This window comes from Meles meles, chromosome 3 (assembly GCF_922984935.1).
Source record: "Meles meles chromosome 3, mMelMel3.1 paternal haplotype, whole genome shotgun sequence".
Lineage (NCBI taxonomy): Eukaryota > Metazoa > Chordata > Mammalia > Carnivora > Mustelidae > Meles > Meles meles.
In genome coordinates this window covers 65,024,381-65,046,778 of record NC_060068.1, presented here as the reverse complement: position 1 = coordinate 65,046,778, position 22,398 = coordinate 65,024,381, and the positions used below count along the sequence as shown (strand labels likewise).

At 39.0% G+C, this 22,398-nt stretch overlaps 1 protein-coding gene across 1 annotated transcript in view; it reads right to left on the bottom strand.

Annotated features, from left to right (window-relative positions):
* KIAA0825 (KIAA0825 ortholog) overlaps positions 1-22,398 on the bottom strand; it is a 426,841-nt gene that overhangs the window by 255,669 nt on the left and 148,774 nt on the right. The window contains exons 13-14 of the mRNA XM_045999249.1: positions 17,004-17,114; positions 2,235-2,374 (exon numbers count right to left, since the gene is read on the bottom strand). Of these exons, the coding sequence (XP_045855205.1) occupies positions 2,235-2,374; positions 17,004-17,114 (251 nt within the window). The remainder of the gene's footprint in view (positions 1-2,234; positions 2,375-17,003; positions 17,115-22,398) is intronic.

The following is a 22,398-nucleotide window of genomic DNA, read 5'->3' as shown; positions in this document are numbered from 1 at the left end:
GCAAGTAACATTATCTTAAACGCTAATGTCATTATTTTTAACATGAGGAAAACAATACTAAACACTTTATTAGGTTAAAAGAATCCAATGTTGGGCACCTTGGTGGCTCAGTCGGTTGAATATCTGACTCTTGATTTTGGCTCAGGTCGTGAACTCAGGGCTGTGAGATCAAGCCCTGGGAGGGACTCTGCACTAGGCATGGAGCCTGTGTGAGAGTCTCTCTCTCCCTTGGCCTCTCTTCCCCCTGCTTATGCTCAGAGGTGCACACATGCGTGTTCTCTCTCTCAGAATAAATAATTTTTTTAAAAGATTTTATTTATTTATTTGTCAGAGAGATAGAGAGAGTACAGGCAGGCAGAGTGGCAGGAAAAGGCAGAGGGAGAAGCAGGCTTCCCGCAGAGCAAGGAGCCCGATGTGGGACTCAATCCCAGGATGCTGGGATCATGACCTGAGCCAAAGGCAGCCGCTTAACCGACTGAGCCACCCTGGCATCTCATAAATAAATTTTTTAAAAAAGAAAAAAAAAAGAATCAAATTTGAAGTGCTTAGTGCAGCGCCTGACGCCTAATAAGCAAACAATGAAAGTTGGCTACTCAAGGAAGTATTTCCCTTATGCCAGTTTTCTCTTTAGGAGAGTGGCCTTAGAGTCTGAAGTTAAAGAAATTGATTTCAGGTCGACTTTGTGAGATTTGAGGCACAAACACTACCCTGTGGGGGCTAAGGGAATAAAGTCAGATTGAGGATTTAGGAGAAGAGTCAGCTCTGGACTTCTCCTTCAACACAGTGAGATGAGAAGCTGAAGCGATCTTTGGCACCACAAGATTGGACGAATTTGAGAGCACCTAGGAATAAGCAATATTCTCACAAGGGGCTCAGCAGTAAAACACCTCCCCTAAGTGGCTTCTGGTTTAGCAAGTGTCAAGGTCAATGGGAGAGAATATGAGGAACTGGCTGTGAGCAGATCTGGGAAACCAAAAATTTCCAGAAATGACCGGAGCCATCTGGACAGGGGAATGCTATGAGCCTCATTTGTATACTGACAGGCTGATAGGGCCTGGTGACATTTGTCCCATTTATATGCATATATAATAACACTATAAGGCAGCATATCATAAGGGCAAATAAGCAGTCAAGGTAATGAAGGAGTTGGGGAGACGAAGAGATCAGTGTGAACCAGAGCATTCAAAGATCTGGAACATTGACTGGTCCTTGGATACTGGTAAAGACTGGGTTGTCTATGGAGGGTCTTTCAAGTAGGAAAAATGGTTGAGCCAAGGGTGGAGGGAGCATGTGCACAGGACATTGGAGACAATGGCTGAAATGAACATGCTTATGTGTGTGTGTGTGTCTATGTGCACACATGCAAGTGAATAGCGGGGGTGGAGGGGGGAGGAAGGTAAGAAAACTAGTTGAGTGTCACACTTGAATGGCAGAAGGATGGAAATTTGGTCCTGCAGGGTACAGAGAGCTAGGAAAAAAAGACTGTGAGGTAGGAAACCGATAGTGAAGCTAGTGATTGATAAAGTTCATCTGGCCTCCCATGTGGTATAGAATAGGAGAAATGTGTAGGGGTATGTGAAAATGGTTAGAAAACTCTTCATAGATATATCAGGAGAGCAGTGGAATATAATTAGATTGGCATAACTTTTACTTACCGTTCTCTAAAATAGCACTTACTGGGAAAAAAAGAAAGTCTAATTAAGAGAAACATGGTCTTCTATTACTCTTCAGTTTCCATTCATACTTTTCCCATGATTACTTCTCCATGTCCCAATGGACATGGCTATAAGCCACAGTTTGCTTGTTTATAGATTAAGTAAGCCCTCTTCATGATCTACTGAAATTTATAGCATAGTTCTAATGATCTCTCTCTGAATCTCTCTCTCATAGATCTGGTTGAGACTTCCGTTTTGGACATACAACTATGTTTGCATAATTTTCTTCAGTATTTCAAACCCCAGGTATTAATATATTCCTAGGTAGTGATATTTTTGATAGACTAGCACCACATAAAACATATTATGTTTTCCTCATTCGGAGGTCTTGAAAAAGAATCCTTTCAGTAGATGTACAAACTGATCTAGGGTTTTCTTTGCTGCTAACCCCACTGACAGTGGATCTAATGAAGTTGGCTTACATCCCTCTGCCAATGTCCAAGTAGGACAAAAAAAATTCATTCAACTTGAGCAATGACTGGGTTTTCTGAGGACATTTTTGTAACTACAAATACTCACTTGAGCTCTTCAGCAGAATTCTCGGTAAAAGACCATCGTCATGCAGTAGGGTTTCTAGAAGCAGGTTCCAATTACAACCTGGCTGGGATAAGAGCAGTTTCAATCGACCCTCGGCTGTTAGTCCTCCAGACGATGGAGTCCTTTCAAAATGCAAGATAAAGGTAGAGTAATGAAGTTAATTTATCTATGAAATTAATAGCCTTAAAGTACAGATGTAATGCTAACTCCTTTAAATGTCAATTCCTCCCAGATTACTCTGAAAATGCTTTCATGCTTGCTTACTTTAGGGTTGCTCTGGGAAGGAATTACATTTAATCTCAACTAGCTAAAAGCAAATTAACGTTTGGTAGCCTGCCAAATTTAAAACTGATACAAAATAACCATGCCTATATTTCACAAGACTGTGTCTGGTTTTGTTTCATGGAGCAAATTAAAATTATTTATGCATTTATTTTAAATGCATTTATTTGTTCATTCACCAAATACACGAGTACCTACTATGTACTATTAACTCCTTTCATTATTCATGGGAAGAAACTTACCGTGGGTTTAGACTACTTTGTAATTTGCCATGTATTGTGATTGCTGATAAAACTAAAAGAATTCAAAGCTTCTGTCAAGGGTCAACCATAATCTAATTATTTAATACATAAAGCCTTAAATCAACATGCAATTATCAGAACCACTTTAACAGTCACACTGCTACCTACTTGGGTAATCATTTCATCAAAGAGAAATGATTCCAAGGCAAATAAGCTTCTACTTGGGCAATGATCATCAGTGTTGAGTAGAAAATCAAATCAGATCTCCACATTACTACATTAATTTACCAATGGATTGGCAAGAGATAAGAAAGTAAAAGTAGAAACTGAAAACTGATAACATTATTTGCTTTTTCCTTTTACGATCTCAAAGTTTAGATTGGCTAAAGATCATAACATCCAAAATGAGCTTACAACCACCACAACAGAAAAGGCAGGAAATGATGGAACTCAATCTGGTTGCGACCATAAGGGTTGTGGGAATAAGGTGGTGTTGGGAAGGAATGATGTGACTCAAATGGAAAGGTGTGAGTGAGAACACCATATGCTTAGGAGAGGAAAGAAGCAGAACAAAGGGTATCGCTGAGAGAGGGGATTTGCAGCATAATTTCCAGATAACATTTATGGAGTGATGACCCATCCAATTATCAGCATAGTCTAGCCAGTGGTTTTCAAAATTTGGGCCCTGGCCCAGCAGCATCAGCATCACTTGAGAACGTGTTAAAAATGCAAATTCCCAGGCCTCATCCCAGAAATCTGTTTGTGTGTGTCTGTGTGTGTTTCAGAAATCTCTGTGTTAATAAGCTCCTTTTAAATGACTCTGATGCCCACTCAGGTGTGAGAACCAATGTGGTGGGGCAGTGCTTCCTGGAGCATAGGCAGTAGGGACAGACCTAGCTGGTATCATTTCTCTTCCCTCTGTGCCTCTGTGCCCAGACAGATTCACCTTGGCTGCCACCCACACATTGAACTCCCTACAATCCTTTACTTATCTTAATCCTACTCATCCTTCAATTTGCAGCAAAAATATCACTTTCCCTGTGCAGTCATCACTCAAAATTTCTTTTTTTTAAAAAAAGATTTTATTTATTTATTTGTCAGAGAGAGAGAGAGAGAGAGAATACAAGCAGGCAGAGCGGCAGGCAGAGGCAGAGAGAGAAGCAGGCTCCCCGCTGAGCAAGGAGCCCGATGTGGGACTCAATCCCAGGACCCTGGGATCATGACCTGAGTCGAAGGCAACGGCTGAACCAACTGAGCCACCCAGGTGTTCCTGTCACTAAAAATTTCTCTGCACAGGAGTTTCATTCTGAATTAAAGCACCTATGGCAATTATACACATTTTAGCACTTTATTATTCCATCAATTAAAGCTTTATCTGTCTACTTTAGAGTCAAGCTTTGTCAGAACACTTGTTTTATACCCCAAAGCTCCTCCTGGAAAACTAAGCACATTTAAGGGCTCTGTAAATGTTAGCTGATTGACTCATATGATCACAGATGGGTAGGCAAACTCTTAAAAAAAAAAAAAAAAAGAGGATACTTTGTCAAAAGGCTGATTTAAGCAAAAAGTGAGAGGATCTGAAGATACAAAGTGAAATTTCAAAGCACCTCCCCTTGGTTTGGCTTGGCTTGGCTTGGCATAGGTATATCTCACAATGTGATGATGCTCAAAATCTTTCAGCCTCACATGAACTTTGGACCAACTCAAACCTCCCAAGTGAGAATGTCTGATAACAACTGAAAACAGAGAAACTCCTGGGAGATTGGTGGGTCAGTGTGAGGTAGGCCAGCTCCTTCCCTGGGTGGATGGTGAAGAGAGAAACAACAAGTTAAAACTTAACTCTCATGCCAGAGGAATCAAGTCCATCGCTTGAAGAGTTCTGAATAACTCTGGGTACTCCCAGACTGGTCGGCTCTTGCAGACGTTCCCAACATAGTGCCAAAGGAAGGCTCCACCCTTTGGACTGAAACACTGAGGCAAATCCTCACAACGGCAGTCCGGAATCCCAACCCAAACTCCAAGTGCTGATTTCTAGGAACTTGTTTGGGGTTCACAGATGAAAAGGAGCTAGTTGATAGTAAGTTATATATTAAAAGCAACTTAACTTTTAAACATTTCCTACCTATATATTTTGCTTGAGTCGTGGCTGATTTCAGGATGCATTTAATAAACCAAAAGATCCAGTTTGGTGGAGTGTAGGAAAGAAGGGAGGGGTTATTGAGAAACAATCTGAAGAAGGAGACAGGAGCCAGATCGTGGAGGGCCTCGTTAGCCAAAGTGGGGATTTGGGATCAGTCGAAGAGTTTAAGGGAGATGGGTTTCCTGATCTGGCTACAGTGTGGAGAGTGGATTGGACGGGATTGGAGTGGATTGGAGGAGTGTATTTGCTCTGCCCTTTAGACATGTATTAAAACAAAATAATCTGAAGGTCATTTCATACCTCCACATCTGAATACCTGGTTATAAATAAAACCTCTCATTTTCCAGATGGGAAGCTGTTTGTTGAAATATACCTCCATTCTTGGATCTTTCAACTTAGCACAGATTTTGAAATGTACAGTAGAATGACTCACTATGAGGAAAAATAAAATATTACAAACATTCCTCAATCACTAAGCTCCGAGTAATAAATGCATTGAGGAGTCTGTGTTAGGCATATGGAGAAGCATATGTTCCCTCATCCTTTGAGCTGGTAGAGCTGTGAAAGTGAGATTAGCCTCACAAAAAAATGACAGAAAGGGAGATTTTATACATATATATATTTTATATATATGTTTCAAATATGTACATGTTGAATTCCACTATAATACAAAAAAGAGAACAAAAATTTATAAATCCACTGGAACTCATAAAGCTTGTATTGGGAGACAGAATGAATTTATGCCTGGGTTTTATTAGGCTTATACTCTAATAAGTGCTACATTTCTGGGGCATGAATTAGCCTAAAGAATTTTTCAAGTCCTGGGAGTAAGGAGTGATATAATAATAGAGTTCAATCATTACTGGTTATGAAACTAACAAATTATTTTTATAGACTCATCATGTAAAATCTGGGTGTGTTTATTTTATGGAAACTTATCAGGTAGTTCACTTGCAATTACTTCAATTTTTTAGTATGAAATCATACTGCAGTAGAAAGTTAAAAAAAGAAAAATCTTAGCTCTATCAGTATACACCAGCCTGGCTTCCAATCATGGTTGTGCATGAGGTATAGGGCAAGAGAAGTCTCTGTAATATATTCAGGCTGCATGGCCATGGGATTTACTGATCCCACCATGTTTGTTTCATGCAGATACTGCCAGACTAGAAAAACACTGGAATGGGCTCTAAAATGCACAGCTTGAAGATAATACCCAATAATGTTTAGGAACTGTTCTTCAGAATCTAATATTTACTATGAACCAATAGCCATTATATAGTACTATGTTCCTAACAGATAAACTACATGAGTCTCGGTGTGAAGAGTGAAAGTACCAATGGGCCCCTCTCACCAGCGCTCCTGATGATCCTTTGGGGGAATGTGTGTTTTCTATTCCCTAACTCCCCATAGGTCATGTAGGAGTAGAGCTCCTGGTTTCCACCGTGGGGTGAGATGGAGTATGCATACCTCTATCAGGATACCATCAAGAATTCCACTAAACTTATAATATTCCACCTGCCATCTGATCATTTGTGGATTACGATGCCAGCAGTCTAGCAGGGAAAGAAAGGAGTTACTCTACTGGCAAGAGTAATGAACCCTAATTAACATTAAGGAATTGGGAGTTGCTACTGCATAAAGGGAGCAGGGAAGTGTACGTCTGTGTCTCAAGGGATTCACCAGGGCATCTCTTGATGCCCTCATGTAATAACCACAAACAGGCTACAGAAGTAACACCATCCTGATAATGGAATGGTAGTCAAGGGTTCAACCCTTCTTGTACGAACATCTCAGTGACTCCATTGAGCAAGTAACGTAAATCCTCAGATGCAATGCTCAAGGGTAAGGGGAAGATGGAATAAGTGGTAGAGGGATGTAATGATGATTATCCCTCAGGAATAATTGCATTCTAGCTTGTCCCATGAACTCCATGGCAATAACACTTTTTTAAAGAGATGTTTTGACCAGCCATCACCTTGAAGAAGCAATGATAAGACTCAGAGAACTTAACATGGGTAATGAGTGGATTTCAGTAGTGTAAGGGGTATACCAAAGCAGATGTTGTCAATGTCCCCATGTTCTCTTGCCCTTACCAACCACCCAGTTGACATGGCCTGAATTTCTCTGCCTTCTGGCAAGACAAGTTGGAAGTGTCAGTGAATTCACAGTCCCAGAGCAGCCTTCAACTTCAACTGATGGAATTTGCCATGTAAATACCTCCTCATCCTTGCTCCCTTGATGGGATAACTCTCATATATATGCCTTCCACACAGGCCCCAAGAATTTCCCCAGAAGGTTTAAGTGCTGGTTATTCCCTCAGTAGTTGGCTTGATTAAATGAGCCTTTATTTGCTATCTTCCTTCCTGGTCTCACTTACCCACTCTCCTTCCAGTGTTCCCTCTACTTAGAAAAAAAAACTACTTTCACTTAAATCTTCATCTCAGGGTCTGCTTCTTGGGAGATCTAAAATAAGACACGCATAGAGATACTTTGTATTCATCTCAGTCTTTGTTTCAGGAATACTGAGAAACTAGTCAATGGTCATTTAGCTAATAAATATGGCTACTGGACTTTGAATCTAGGTCTTTCTGACTTTAAAACCTAAGCTTATTCCTCTACTCCATGTCACTTGCCATTCAACCTGGTTGATATTTGGTAGGTAAGTTGTATTTTCCAGCACTGAGTATGTTTGTCTGTGTTCAACCTCCTGATTGAGGATACCATCTTTTTGACCCAAAATCAAGTTTGTGGTCTCAAGGCTGATTCTCAAATTGGAGCCAAGTTATTCAAGGGATCTAGGGACTGATTTCAACCAGATGGTTCCTGTCATGGATTATGGGACCAAATTTATAACAGAGACCATAAGTTACATGATTCAGAGAACAAAGGCAAGGGCACAACTAAAGAGAAACTGAGAGTAAAAGACTTAAAGAGAGAAAACAAAAGCAGAGGAGAAGTCCCGTGTTGCTGCACTGATCCTTCACAATCTTCCTAGGAAAGGAAGTAAGTACAAATAGTTAAAGCAATTTTGTCCTCTTTCTCTCAGAAAATAACTTAAATACTTTTGAGGGGGAAAAAGCAACACCAAATATTATTCTGCATCACATTAACCCAGAGTGTACAGATTATATGTAGTTATAGCACTGAAAATGTTTGTACATATTTTATCTCGATAATGGGTATAGGCAACTCTCTATGATCTTTATAATTACAGGTGATTTAATAAACAGAAATCAGCCAAGGTTCACCTGTATACTTGCATAGAGGTTTTGCCTTGATTTTTAATAACTCTGTAGTCTACCAGATTATAGTAGATTGAAACTTTTTTTTAAAAAAAGATTTTATTTATTTATTTGACAGACGGAGATCACAAGTAGGCAGAGAAGCAGGCAGAAAGAGAAGAAGAAGGAGGCTCCCCAATGAGCAGAGAGCCCAGTGCGGGGCTGGATCCCAGGACCCTGGGATCACGACCAGTGCCGAAGGAAGAGGCCCCAACCCACTGAGCCACCCAGGTGCCCCTAGATTGATACTCTTAAAGCGTCCCTTTTTTTAGTTGGTTGTATCTACACTTTCTGGTGTACAACTTAAGGGGTAGATGCTCAAACTATGAGCAGTGGTGTTATTTCCTAATTTTAGCAAAATTAAAGTTTTACACGGGATGACCCCATTTACCCCAAATCACCCAAAGATATTGGTACCCAAACTCATGGCTCTAACTCCATACTTTAATGTTACACAGGTTAGCATATCCTATTGCTAAAAATGTATAAAGTCAGATTTTAATTTTTAAAATATTACATATCCACCATCCCTTTCAGACTCCCCCTGAAGTGCTAATCTAGCACCTGAGTCACTGAGATACTGGACTCAGTGATCACTGAGTCATCCCTTTTGAGGAACAGAAGTTAGTTCTCTAGAGCCTTTAACTATTGTTGGTCCCTGTCTACCAGATAATAAATACCTGTTACAGAGAGTTCAAGAAAGGTCTCCTCTGGCATCATGTTTCAGATAAGTGAAACTCAGTGAGAAAGTGGTTCAATATTCTATCCACTTTATCACACTTATGGGGAGTCCATTGAATATGTCAGGGTAACTGATAAAATCTGTCACTTTCTGAAACATATAGCTCTTTACTAACACACCAGTACTGAATGACTGTTGAGTGAGTACTTATGTGATGAGGCACTTTAGCTCATTTAATTAATTCTCATGACTCTGGTAGGACAGTATCTCAAAAGCTAAGGAAGGAAGATGTTTCAAGACGGAAGAAGTAAAGAATGGTGTTGCAAGTTGTGTGCAAGTACATCTGTAAGGCTGTATTGTATATATGCATGTTTTAAATTTTTCACCAAAATGTAAACCATTTCATATACAGGGAAACTGAAGTTTATGTAGGTTAACAACTTTCCGAGTTCGCAAAACTACAGAAGCCTACAAATCATGTCTATCTAATGTAGAAACCCATAGTTTTCTGTTATCTCATTGCTGCCTCCAGTACTATATTATTTTTTTATATAATACTTTTAAACCATAATAGAAAAGGGAAAATATGAATAAATACCTAGTTATATCAAGTATCTAGCTCATCTGACATTTTAACTTTTTTTTAATAACTGATCCACAGACATGTGACTTTCTAAAATTCTTTTTTTAAGATTTGATTTATTTATTTTAGAGGGAGAGAGAGTGGGTGAGTGAGCAGAGGGAGAGGCAGAGGAGCAGGAAGAGAGAGGGAACCTCAAGCAGACTCCATGCCGAGCACGCAGTCAGACACTGGGGCTCAATCTCACCACCCTGAGAGCATGACTTGAGCTGAAACCAAGAGTCAGACATTTAACCAGCTGAGCCATCCGGATGCCCCTCTAAAAATCTTTTCAATAATCCAGCTGCTTGTCCATCCCCACTCTGGAACAACCACTTAAGAGCTTTGGTGTTAAAAGGCTCTCATTTCTTCTCCCCTGACTGTTGGCTCTGTGTTAAAGCTTGGCACCTCATCAGAGTACAAGATCTCTAAGCTCTTCTCAGTCCTGTGGAATAGCCTATCAGCAGCAGCTGAGACCAAAACTCTTTTTCATCTTCCACCCCAGATATTTTACCCTAAGGATACTAGAAGCCACCTCCTCAACAAGACCATGTTTCTTCTGCCTGAGCTTTACCATTCAGATCAAATGTTCGAAAAGAGCTAAATGTATCATTTAATATGGCAATATCTGAAACAATAGTACAATAATTCATGTGTTCCTTCATCCACTCATTCATTCAACTACTAATTTTTGGCTAACTTGTATGTCCTAGGCCATGAATACAAAAGAGTAAGTAAAAACAGTCACTGTTATTATAGACTTTAGTGGAAAATACATATATAGTTTACATGACCATATAAATAAAGATTAAATTACAACCATAAAAACTCACTGACTGAAGGAAAAGCAAAAGATGCTATTAGAAGATGCAGTAAGAAGTGAACCAATTTTTTTAGTTGATGAAAAGCTGCTCTACAGAAGTCACACTGGAGCTGGGATATGAAGAGAAGTTGGCATTAACTAGGTGAAAGAGAATGAAAACATTTTGGGGAAAGGGAAGAGCATGTGCAAAAACCCCGTGGCAGAAAGGAGCATGGCACAGCAAGGAATGCTAAAAAGGCTAATGTGTATGCAGAGCAGACTGACAGGATAGTATGGTATCCGATGAGGTTGCAGAGGTGGGTGAGCCACATCTCTGTAGGTCTTCCAGGATGCTGAACATTTTGTTTATATTAAGGGACAAAGGAAAATTCATGGAAGGTTTTTGAGCCATAAATGTGAAATGATAAAATTTAGCCTTGAAAATAGATTTGGGTTTGAAAATGTCTGGCTGCATTTCAGAAAACATTGGGAATGGGAGTCAACATACGTATGGGAAGAAAACTAAGAGGTCATTACAGTGCTGAGGAGAAAGACGATTATTTGGACTAAGGCGAAGGTGGTACAATGGATAGCAAATTGTAGGGGTTAAAATTAATAAGACTTAGCAATGGATTGCATATGGAAGGAGAGAAAGAGGGAGATATGCAGGTTGCCTCCTATGTCTCTGGCTTTTACAACTGCATGGAGGTATCATTAGCCAAACTAGGGAATAACAGAAGAGGATCAGTTTGGAGGGGAGTATCCTAAGTCCTTTTGGTTGTGTTGAGTTTGAGGTGTCTTTGTGATCTCCAGGTGTAAACCTCAGGAAGGCATTCATGTATGGTTGGCACCCATGGATATATAGGTCTGCAGTCCCAGAAGAGGTAAAAATTAGAGATTCTAATTTGGGGAGTCATAGGGAGTATATAAAGCCATAGGCAAGTTTCACTTCCCCCGTAAAAATTCTGTGACAGACACAAAAGACGTTCAAGATTTAATAGCCGGGTCTAAGGAGATGAACGGGCAAAGGAAACAGAGAAACAGCAACAGAAAAGGAAGAAGAAGATTGGGAGACTATGTCAGGAGGGAATCGGGAGTATGTCTCAACGTGGGGGAAGTAGACAATGGTATTATATGCTGTTGTCAAGTATGTCACTAAGACTATATTGCTTACCAGTATGTAACTGTTTGAGGAAAGGGGCTTAGTCTCCAAATTCATTGCTTACCTCTTTCCTCACCATTAACACCTAGCACAGTGCCTTACTTATAGAAAAGAATTTATATGAGTTCATAGAGAAAATGAGTATACATCTCTTGGTGAACCAGATAAAAGGAAAGACCCACAGAGCATATATAATATAATGTAGCCAAAAGTAGCTTAATATATTTGGGGAGGGAAAATGTATATAAATCTAAACAGGATTACATTGAATAAAACTAAGTAGAAACAAAAGCAGAGTAGAAAGACATATCTACAGCTCAGAATGGACTGGCCACGGATCAAAACATCATGTTGTCATCATAAAAGAAACTGAGCAGTGTAAAATGAATGGGCTGTTTACTCACACTGTTTATGCTACTTGGTTTCAGTGTGCAGTTATGACCTACTTAGGGAAGGAAGATGGGAAAAATATTAGGAAATATTTAAAGAACCACAAGAAGATCAAAGTTTGGAAAATAATAAAAGAGCATTATAATGTAACAATATAATTGACTAAGATAGTATTCTTCCTTGAACATTCATATGAAAGCACAGTATGGTGTCATAGTATTAACCTTGAGATTAATATATCCTCCACATGTGTTAGTTTAATCTAGTATGAAACTGATTACCCTTTCTAAATCAACTCACATTGTTAGCCTATACCAGTGCTTGGGATAATGAATACAGTACATTTTACTTACTGCTTTGAAAATACATTTATTTTCCCTAAAGCAAACTCTTCTAAACTCTAGTCCAGCGGTTCTAGGAGAACATGAAAAATTCTATTTTTACCAATTTATATACTTCATAGGCTTTTACTAGCAATCTTACAGACAAATTTATGGGTCATACAACTGTGTATACATTCGTGACTCTTAATTTAAGTCTTAATTTCATGTCCTCTTCCTTGCTCTATCTCTTCCATCTCATCTACTTTTAATTCATTACCTTAATATTTTTAACACTTGTTAAAGGCCACATTAAATCCTTTCTAAAACAATGCACAGATGCAAATAAATAAGCAAGTAGGTGAATAAATTACTAAGATCCTTCACAACATTAGATATTTCAGTCATCTCTCCTCTCAACCTCACCTTTTCCAAAAGAGAAAAGCTTTATATATTTTTAGTTTGTCATTATCCAGCCCATGTATTTCTCTGAGCAGTTCATTTTAGTTGTTAAAGCAAGGAAGGGAGTTTTGAGGTATAATTTGGGGGTGACAAACACATAGAAACAGCAGATATTATGTGAGGGAAATGGATGGAGAGGTGGGGACTTTTAAGGTCACACGACAGTGGTCCAGGTGCAATTCACACTGCAATGTTTCACAAATGCAAATCAATACCTTGAGTTATCTGAAATTACTTTTATTGCTACCCTGGGTTCCTCTGACTCTACCACTGTTCTGAGAGAGTTAGATCTTAAGTCACATGGATCATGTCTTTCTAAGCATATTCAATGGACCTGTCAGAGAATAATTACCAGAAAGTACTGCCTTCAGTGGAGGGGAGCTCATCCTCTGCCTTCCATGGGGAATTTTGAGAAGCAAAGAAGAGAACCAAAGGTATTTCAGGAGAGAAAACTTCATAAATAAAGATCTGAAGCTGAGACTAAAAATAACAACAGTGAGAAGTACGGAGAACTGTGTTTTAAAAGATAAGAAAGGAGACTAACAATGGGAGTAGAAAACACTGTTGGGTACTCCAGGTAATAAGCCAGCCAGTGTGGGCCACGCAGAAGCTACACCAAATTCTTGAGCAGTGATGTAATTAAAACAGTGTCTGAAACATGTTTAATAATAGTAAAATGGACTAGGGTTGTTGTAATGGGTTGGAGAGAAAGGATGGTTTTAAGAGAACTGTCAAGAAAGAATCAACTGAACATGCTAATACACTAGGAACAGGCAAAGCAGAGGTCAATATGGAAACTATCATCAAGATTCTACCTGGAAGTGTTTAAGAAGGATGACACTCTTAATACAAAAGACACTATGCATGGGGGACAAGGGAAGAGTAGAAGGAAGGATCAGCTGAGGACATCATAGTGGACTTCCAGTAACAACAGTGGGTTATTCAAAAATATGAGCAGCTGGACATACAATGTGGAGGTAAAGGCAAGTGCTCAGAGTTGGAGATGTGAAGCTAGAAATCATCTGCCTAGAGGATGGAGGGTAAGCCATGTGAACAAAAGAACAATAAAAATTGGGGTTTCTTTCTGCTTTGAAAAACTTTTAATACTGGTGGTCCCGACTTATGATGGATGGTTCTACTTACAGCTTTTCAGCTTTATGATGATGTGAAAGCGATATGCATTCAGTCGAAACCATGCCTCAAATTTTGAGATTTTGACCTCTTCCCAGGCTATGATATGCCATCCGATACTCTAATGATGGCCGGGCGGTGGCAATGAGCTACAGCTCTGGCAGCCGCAAGGGGATCACAAGAGTAGACAACCCAAACCCCTACAACCAATCTGTACCCATACAGTTATGCTGTTATTCATTTCCAGTACAGTAGTCAAGATATGACAGGAGACATGCAGCACTTAATTACAAAATAAGTTTAGTTTTAGATGATTTTGTCCAACTGCAGGCTAATGTGAGTGTTTGGAGTACATTTAAGGTAGGTGGGGCTAATAAGCTATGTTTGGTAAGTTAGGTGCATCAAATGCATTTTTAACATAATATTTTCAACTTATGATGAGTTTATCAGGACGGAACCCCATCGTGAGTCCAGAAAGGTCTATAAAATCATTTTCATTATATGAAATTCAGAAAATATGGAAAATAATACATAAAAAATTATAATTGCTTGCAATCCTACCATACAAAGATAAAAACAATGAGCTCCCCAGCATATATAGCCGCTCAATTTTGCTTTTCTATACATCCTTTTTTAATGCTCTATGTAAAGTAGTATGGCCTAGTTCAACACTTTCAACTGTGTCCCACTTTCCAATAACTGTTCATCCCCTAGGAAACATGGGTCTCACATTTAGCAAGCTTAAGGAATCCACATACTAGATCCCTCCCTTGGAGATATATACTATAGATTAGGACATAAGCACTAATATATTAGTACATAAAAAAGAGATTTTACATAATAAATAACTGACCATCTGGATTTTTTATCCACACCTATTTTTATGTACATGCTAGATTTTTTATGCATACCTTTAATATGTGTTAAGAAACACCTGCTTTTATGCACACTCTGAACATCTGCTCTCCCACTGACAGGTGAAGGTGTAGTTGTCAGAGGCTAGAACTTTGGAGGCAGACAAGCCTAGGCTCAGAGTCTGCCACCCAGCATGGTCCTCTTCAGAAAGTTGCCACCTACGTATCACTTTACTCTCCATGAAAGCAGCACAGAAATAGGTGCCCCACAGGCTGGTGTGATGTTTAAAAGAGATAATGTACATGAAGCACCTAGAATGTGCGGTACACAGTTATCGCTGGAAAAACCGGGCTGGTTTTGATGCTGTCATAATGACTAACAGCAGCTTTCCTTTAACTAAAAATCAAAATTATTTGTCATTAATTTTTTTCAAAATCGACCCTTTTAATGACTCCACAGTAATGTGGAATATGACTATTCCATAACTGATTTGTCTGATTTTATACTGTGGGACATTTATTTCCATTTTTTCCTTTCACAATGTTTCAATGGCTAGCCTTCCAAACAAAGCTTCATCAGCTGCTCTGACTATTTCCTTATGATCAATTCCTAGAAATGAAATTTCTGGATAAAGAAGAGTAAATATTTTTAAGGTTTTTGACACAGCTTCCTAAACTGTCCTCTGGGAAGCTTGTACCAAGCTTCATTTCTACTATGGGCTGAGTAGTGACTCCCAGGTTTGAATAGTTTATGTTAGGATAATGGTGGACATAGATTACTACACAAAAGCAGAAAGAAAGAAAAGCCTTATTACATTTATGCTTGCTTTAAGTATAGAAGAGAGAAAGACGTTAAACACAAGAAGTGGCTATGTGAAAGATAAACCCATTTCCGGGCTGCCTTTCCAGGCCTCTACATGGACTGAATGAGCTTGAAGGTGGAAATCTTACAGAGCAACGCCTGAATGGGGATAATCTCAACAGTTATAGACTAAGATGAATGTAGTAATACTGGGACACCTGGGGCTCAGTTGGTTAAGCATCTGCCTTCAGCTCAGGTCATGATCCCAGGGCCCTGGGGTTGAGTCCCGCATTGGGATCCTTGCTCACTTTTTTTTCCTCTCACTTTCTGTCAAATAAATAAAATCTCGAAAAAAAAAAAGAAAAAAGGAAGTGGTAATACTAATAGATTAAAGAAACTCTGAAAACATGGAGAACAAATAGGTTGAGAAGCTTGGAAACTCTTTAAAATAATACAGATTTTTTGTTTAATTCACACTGTAAAAGATTCAGTTGTTTAATTTCTTATTTTTGTAGTAATGAGTATTAAAAGTCAGCTATTTAATTCTCAATGCCATGAGTCTATTTACACGCAAGCTACTGGATGCTGAGATGACAGAGTACTGAGGGTATTCTGTTTCTAGGTATCAATCATAAGGAATTCATCAGAGACGGTGAAAATGTTTTATTCATAAGTGAAGTAACAACAATACACTAAGGTCTTTGAAGGTAGAGTCTATGTGTCACTGATCTCAGATTCCCCATTGCCTATATGGAGACAGCAACTTAATTGGTAACAGGATTTATTTGTTGTGTTTATAGAGATTTTGTGTACAAGGTTTACACAACATCTATTTATGGCCAGGACTCTTGCTCCTCAAGAGTGAGAGACAGTTACTCAATTTAGAGAGTGAAATCACTGATGGTGTACTTCCAAGATGAATCAAGAATGTACAGGAATTAACAGGATCTCCTTCAGCTATACATGATATATTTATTCACAGATACCAAGGAAAGGTACTTTCCAGTGATATATTCAGCAAAGAATCAAACTGACATTCTATATAATGCCACAAAATGTCATCAGATTATTCTGCGAGTATATTTCATGCTTTAAATGATTTTTTAATGCTTAAATGCTGTTAATTAAATAATAAAAGTGAAAGACCCTATTCATAATTTTTTAAAGTTTCTTCTCTCTCAACTTTTTCCTAAGGCTCTAGTTTGTTACATGAATTATCCAGTTTTGCTGTCTTTCTTTTATTTTTTTCGATAATTAGTTGGAGAACTGTCAAATCCCCAGTCATAGATCAAGCAAGATGAAAATTATAATGGCTAAGTAATTAGCTAAAATAGAACTAAATTCCAAAAATTCATATTTTTCCATTACAACAGTAAAGCTGTAAGTTAGCAGAATGATTATGAAGCTTGTATATTGGATCCTTGGGCTAATAAAAAGAGAAGTAATACTTTTTACTTACCTGCATACTATAAAAATTATAAGCTCTTTTTGTGAGATGCTTTTACCTCCATGGATAAAACTTTCTATTAAACTTTAAAGGGATCATAGAATTATACATAGTGTAGTATTTAGAGGTTCTCACCTGAGTAAAGAAGGGTAGAAATGTGATATGCAAGAAAACCAATGTAGCGGTTGCTTGAAAAATGGTTTTATGGAATCTGAAGCAGAATCATCTATGCCATGCTGAAAAGTCCTGGGGAAATAAAATAATTATTTCAGAATACACAGGAAACATTAACCATAAAGACCAGCAAAAATTTTTATTTTCACTAAGTATTTGAAGTTAATGATTTTTCTTTTCTTTCTTTCTTTTTTTTTTTTTTTTTTTTTTTGAGAGAGAGAGTGCATGTAATTGAGAGGTAGGGGCAGAGGGAGAACTTAAGCAAACTCCATGTTCAGCACAAATCCCTGGGCTTGATCTCATGACCCTGAGATCATGACCTGACTTGAAATCAAGAGTTGGGTGCTTAACTGACTGAGCCACCCAGGCAGCCCTCGAAGTTCATGATTTTGCACAAAATGGTATTGCGTTAGAATGGACAACACATCCATCCACTTGGGATCTTTGTTAATAGGTAACTCAGAGGCCCCTATACAGCAGTTCTTACACTTGGAAAAGTAAGACAATCCCATTAGTAGGTAAAAACTACCATTATAAAATTTATCAAAAATGAATGAATAAAGAATAGGACAGTGTATACATTTATATCACCCTCCTCAACCTGGATCAAATAAATGTCAATATTTTGTCATATTTGCTTCATTACTGTAGAAATGTTTAGCATAGCTACCTCTCTTTATTCTTTAAAGTGATTTATAAATACTAAACAATTAATGAGAATTGATAATTAATTTTATGTTCCTAAGAGCCCACAGAGGGCTTATAAAGAAGAATTTAACTATAAAATATATGACTATGATTTCAAAATTAGAACAATTTGGCCAGTTATCTGGTCTACAATTATCTTTGGAGAAGTGACTGTAACATTTTTCTAGGTTGGCCCAAATTCAGCAATAAATCTTGAGGTAATAAGAAAGAATCTGCTACATAAAATCTTTAGTAGAGAGCTTGGCTAATAAAATTTTTATCATAACAGGAGACTGTATTTGCCTACATGGAGTAAAGAGTAACAACTGGGAACATTTTAGTAATGGAATTGTTTGAAGTGGTACTATCTCTCTTTATATACAGTATAGGAGCAACAGTGTCTTTTAAATAATATGTAGAACAGAATTCCATTTTGAAAACCCATTCAGATTTTTCATTCCATATCCTGCTTCTTGTATTCTCACATTTTCCAAATGTGACCTGTCCCTCTCCAGTTTGTCTTGCTAGCAGAATACCTACTAATTAAATATACTTCAGTATTTTTTCAAATTTTTATTTACTTTTTAAAATTTCTTTTCAGTGTTCCAGAATTCATTGTTTATGCACCACACCCAGTGCTCCATGCAGTACGTGCCCTCCATAATACCCACCGCCAGGCTCATCCAACCTCCCATCCCCCACCCCTCCAAAACCCTCAGATTGTTTTTCAGAGTCCATAGTCTCTCATGGTTCTTCTCCCCTCCAATTTCCCCCAACTCCCTTCTCCTCTTCATCTCCCCATGTCCTCCGTGTTATTCCTTATGTTCCACAAATAAGTGAAACCATATGATAATTGACTCTCTCTGCTTGACTTATTTCACTCAGCATAATCTCTTCCAGTCCATGTTGATACAAAAGTTGGGTATTCATCCTTTCTGATGGAGGCATATTACCCCACAGTATATATGGATCGCAGCTTAAGCTAGGGATAGAGGGAACATTCCTCAACTTCATAAAATCTATCTATGAAAAACCCACAGCGAATATCTATCCTCAATGCTAAAAAGCTGACAGGCTTCCCTTTGAGATCAGGAACACGACAAGGATGCCCACTCTCACCACTCTTGTTCAACATAGTATTAGAAGTCCTAGCAACAGCAATCAGACAACAAAGAGAAATAAGAGGTATTCAAATTGGTAATGAAGAAGTCAAACTCTCTCTCTTCGCAGATGACTTGATAGTTTATATGGAAAATCCAAAAGACTCCACTCCCCAAACTACTAGAACTCATTCAGCAATTCAGTAATGTGGCAGGATACAAAATCAAAGTACAGAAATCAGTTGCTTTCTTATATACTTCAATATTTTTTAGACTTCTAACATATCTCTTCTTTGAAAGCCTTTTTTTTTCTTACTAAATTTCAGAAAGAACAAAATTTGTTACATATGCCTCAAATGAGGCTGTCATGTTTCCAAGCCCTACGTTATACTGTGTGAACTAAGCAGAAGCCTATTGTGATATACTTTTTGTAAGGAGTCTGGACTTCACGCCAGCAATGGGGAATCGCTGAAGAGTTTATAGCATGGGAGATATATCAGCTATTTTATATTTTTCAAAAAATCACTTGTGCAATAGTGCAGGGAGGTCTGGAGGGATCCAGACTGGAATAAGGGAGATAATGAGATGATATTTCAGTAGACCAGACAGAAGAGGACAATGTCCTAAATCAAAGTGAGAAGCAGAGGAGGAAGTCGGTAGGAGGCAAATATAAATAACTTAAACATAAAATTAATATATTTAAATCCCTAAAGACATGGGGTTTGAGATGGCACAAGGGAAAAGGTAGAAAGGAGACAGATTAAGGGTTAAGAGAACCCCGGGAGAACTCACAGGTATTTTACTTAGTTTCAGATATGCTAAGGGAGCTGCAGGCATTTGAAGTACATCCAAAGAGAGACATCCAATAGAAATTTGGATTTGTTGAGGTAGTTTATACAAGAGATATCTGGGTGGAAGATACTGATATGGAAGTCATAATGGCAAAAGCATGGGGTTGGGTGAATTCACCCAAAGAAAGAGTGTAAGAGGAAAAGATGGTTAAGAACGGAGCTCTGGAACACACCAACATCTAAAGGGTAAGGTGAGAAAGAGAAGTACTCAAATGAAACCAAGAAGGAAAAAATTCAAGATGTAGGCAAAGAGCCAGGACAAAGTGATATTAGGGAAACCAAGGGAGGAGAAATGGCCCACAGTGAGAAAAGTTGCAGAAAGGGTAATTGCATGGAGGGGCAAAAACTGGAGTTATTGACTGGATAGGCATGGATGAACTGGCCCATGCTGTTTGTTTAGCGTGATGAGCGCAGCTGCCGTGCATGGAGTGAATGACGGTTGTCAGAGTGGAGACAGTGAATACAAACTATGTTTTAGAAGGGAAATACCATAATAGAGAAAGAAAGAATTTTAATATAAAAGAGGCTTTGGGAAAAGGAAGAGAGAAGTAATATTGAAATAATATTTTAAAGACTACGGCCATGGAGTAGGAGGTAGATGTGATCAAGAGCACAGGCAAAAAAAATTAGGGAGTCAAGATGGCGGGGAAGTAGGAGGAGGCACCATTTCAACCTGTACCCTAAAGTGAGCTGATTACCTACCAAAGAACTCCAACCACCCATGAAATCAGCCTGAGATCAGAATTATACACGTCTGGATCTCTACTGGAGCAGAAGACGCCAGTGGCAGGTAAAGCAGACTGGGAGCATTGGACTGATATCAGAAGATAAACAAAAGGGGGAGGGAGCCACCAGAGGTGACCGATTGGAAAGTAACACCCCAACACGAGAGTGCTCTGCATCTGGGGACCAGCATTAACTTGGAGTCTGGTTGAAAGCACTCAAAAAACAAACAGCAAAGGATCGCGGGGGTAATAGTGGGAACCTGGGCGGTTAGGGTCAGGGACCTAAGTCCCCGGACCCAGGACAGCCTCCCCTGGCGCGGAGCCAGAGAGAGTGCGGCGGAGAAATCAGGTCTCCGTCCCTGAGCCGCCAGTGCACCTGAACGCCAGCGCGCCCGAGAACGAGTGGACGAGTGGGGTCTGGCTCCCGTGAGGGGCTGGGAGCCTGGCCAGACGGCAATCCTGAAACGCGCGCGTCCCACACCCTCCCTTGGGATAGGTGCTCATAGGCGCTAGCCTGGAGCTCTGGCAGCCGGAAAAACCAGACATTCCCAGCCCGGGACAGCGGGAAAATCTCAGTGTGCGATCTCTGCTCGGAACCTCTCTGGCGGTGTGGAGCTGACTAGACAGCCACCGCTGCCCTGGTTTTGGGTACAAAGAGGAGCTCCTGCATCCCCAGGGACAGTGACTCAGAACCGACTCTGCCAGCAGCTTTTGCAAAACAGTCTGAGGCTTCTCTCTGAGAGGGAGGTTGGGGTGCTGTTTGCTCTCCTCTAAACCTCCAAAAACCATCAAAAGCTGTCAAGGCGAGAGAAAGCAGATGAAAGAACATAAAAACCCCCAGAGAACAAAAGGCTGAAAAAAACAGTTTCCTGAAAAAAAAAGAGCTCACCCCCTTGAGGGGAGTGGGAGGACCTAACTCAGGGAACATCATTGTCTGAAAACCCACGTGGCAGGCCCCTCCCCCAGAAAACCAACCAGGAAGAAAGAAAAAAAAAAAAAAAAGACTACAAGAGAACAATCACCACTACTTCATAAATACAACTTTTATTTTTAACTCTTTACCAATATTCTGGTTCTTTTTTTTTATACATACAGATAATTTTTTAACCTATTTACCATCACACTGAGATGTCCAGTACATCAAATTCTTTAATAACCTTCTAACCTGAACTTTTTGATACATACACCCGTGTTTTTCTTTTGTTTTTCTATTTTTTTTGTTTTTTTTGTTTTTCTATTTTTTTAATTCTTTTTTAATTTTAACTTAGTTTAGTCTAGTTTATTCTTTTTTAATTTTTATTTTCTACTATACATATAGAGTTAAACTTCAAGGTAATCCCCTTTCCCCAATCAATGCTACCCCTATAGGCAAACCAGTTTCTAATCCCCCTGTAACTTAGGAAAGTTGAGTCCCTTAACAAAAACATCAAGATACCTTCAGGAAGAATCAAAATAACCTTCCTCACCCACACTGAGAATCTATAACCATTCTCCCAATTTTTCCTTCTGTCAGTGTTTCTGTGAATTTGTGTTTGTCCTGATAATATATAAATCTTATACTTGGGGTTCTTTCTGATGAGGTTCTTCCCTTTTTTTTGCTTATATATACATATTTTTTTCTCTTGTCATATACTTTTATCACTCTTTTTGTCTGTCTGTTTTTGTTTGTATACTCCACAAATCTTACCTTGTGGCCCATTTGGGCTGAACCTTCTCTTTTATCTTCCCTTTTTTTCCTATCTCTCTCTCTCTTTTTTTTTTTCCTTTTTTCTTTCCCCTTTTTTTTCTTTCTTCTTCTCTATTTCTTTTTCTTCTCTTTTTTCTCTCATTTGGGTGGGGAATTCTGATTGCACAGAAGCGTTCCAGGGTGCACATTGACTGCACCACAATCGATAAGTCCAGCTGCATCTGTTTAGTCATCTCTTACCAAAATGACTAGGAGGAGGAATACCCAACAGAAGAAAAATACAGAGGATGGGCCTTCTGCAACAGA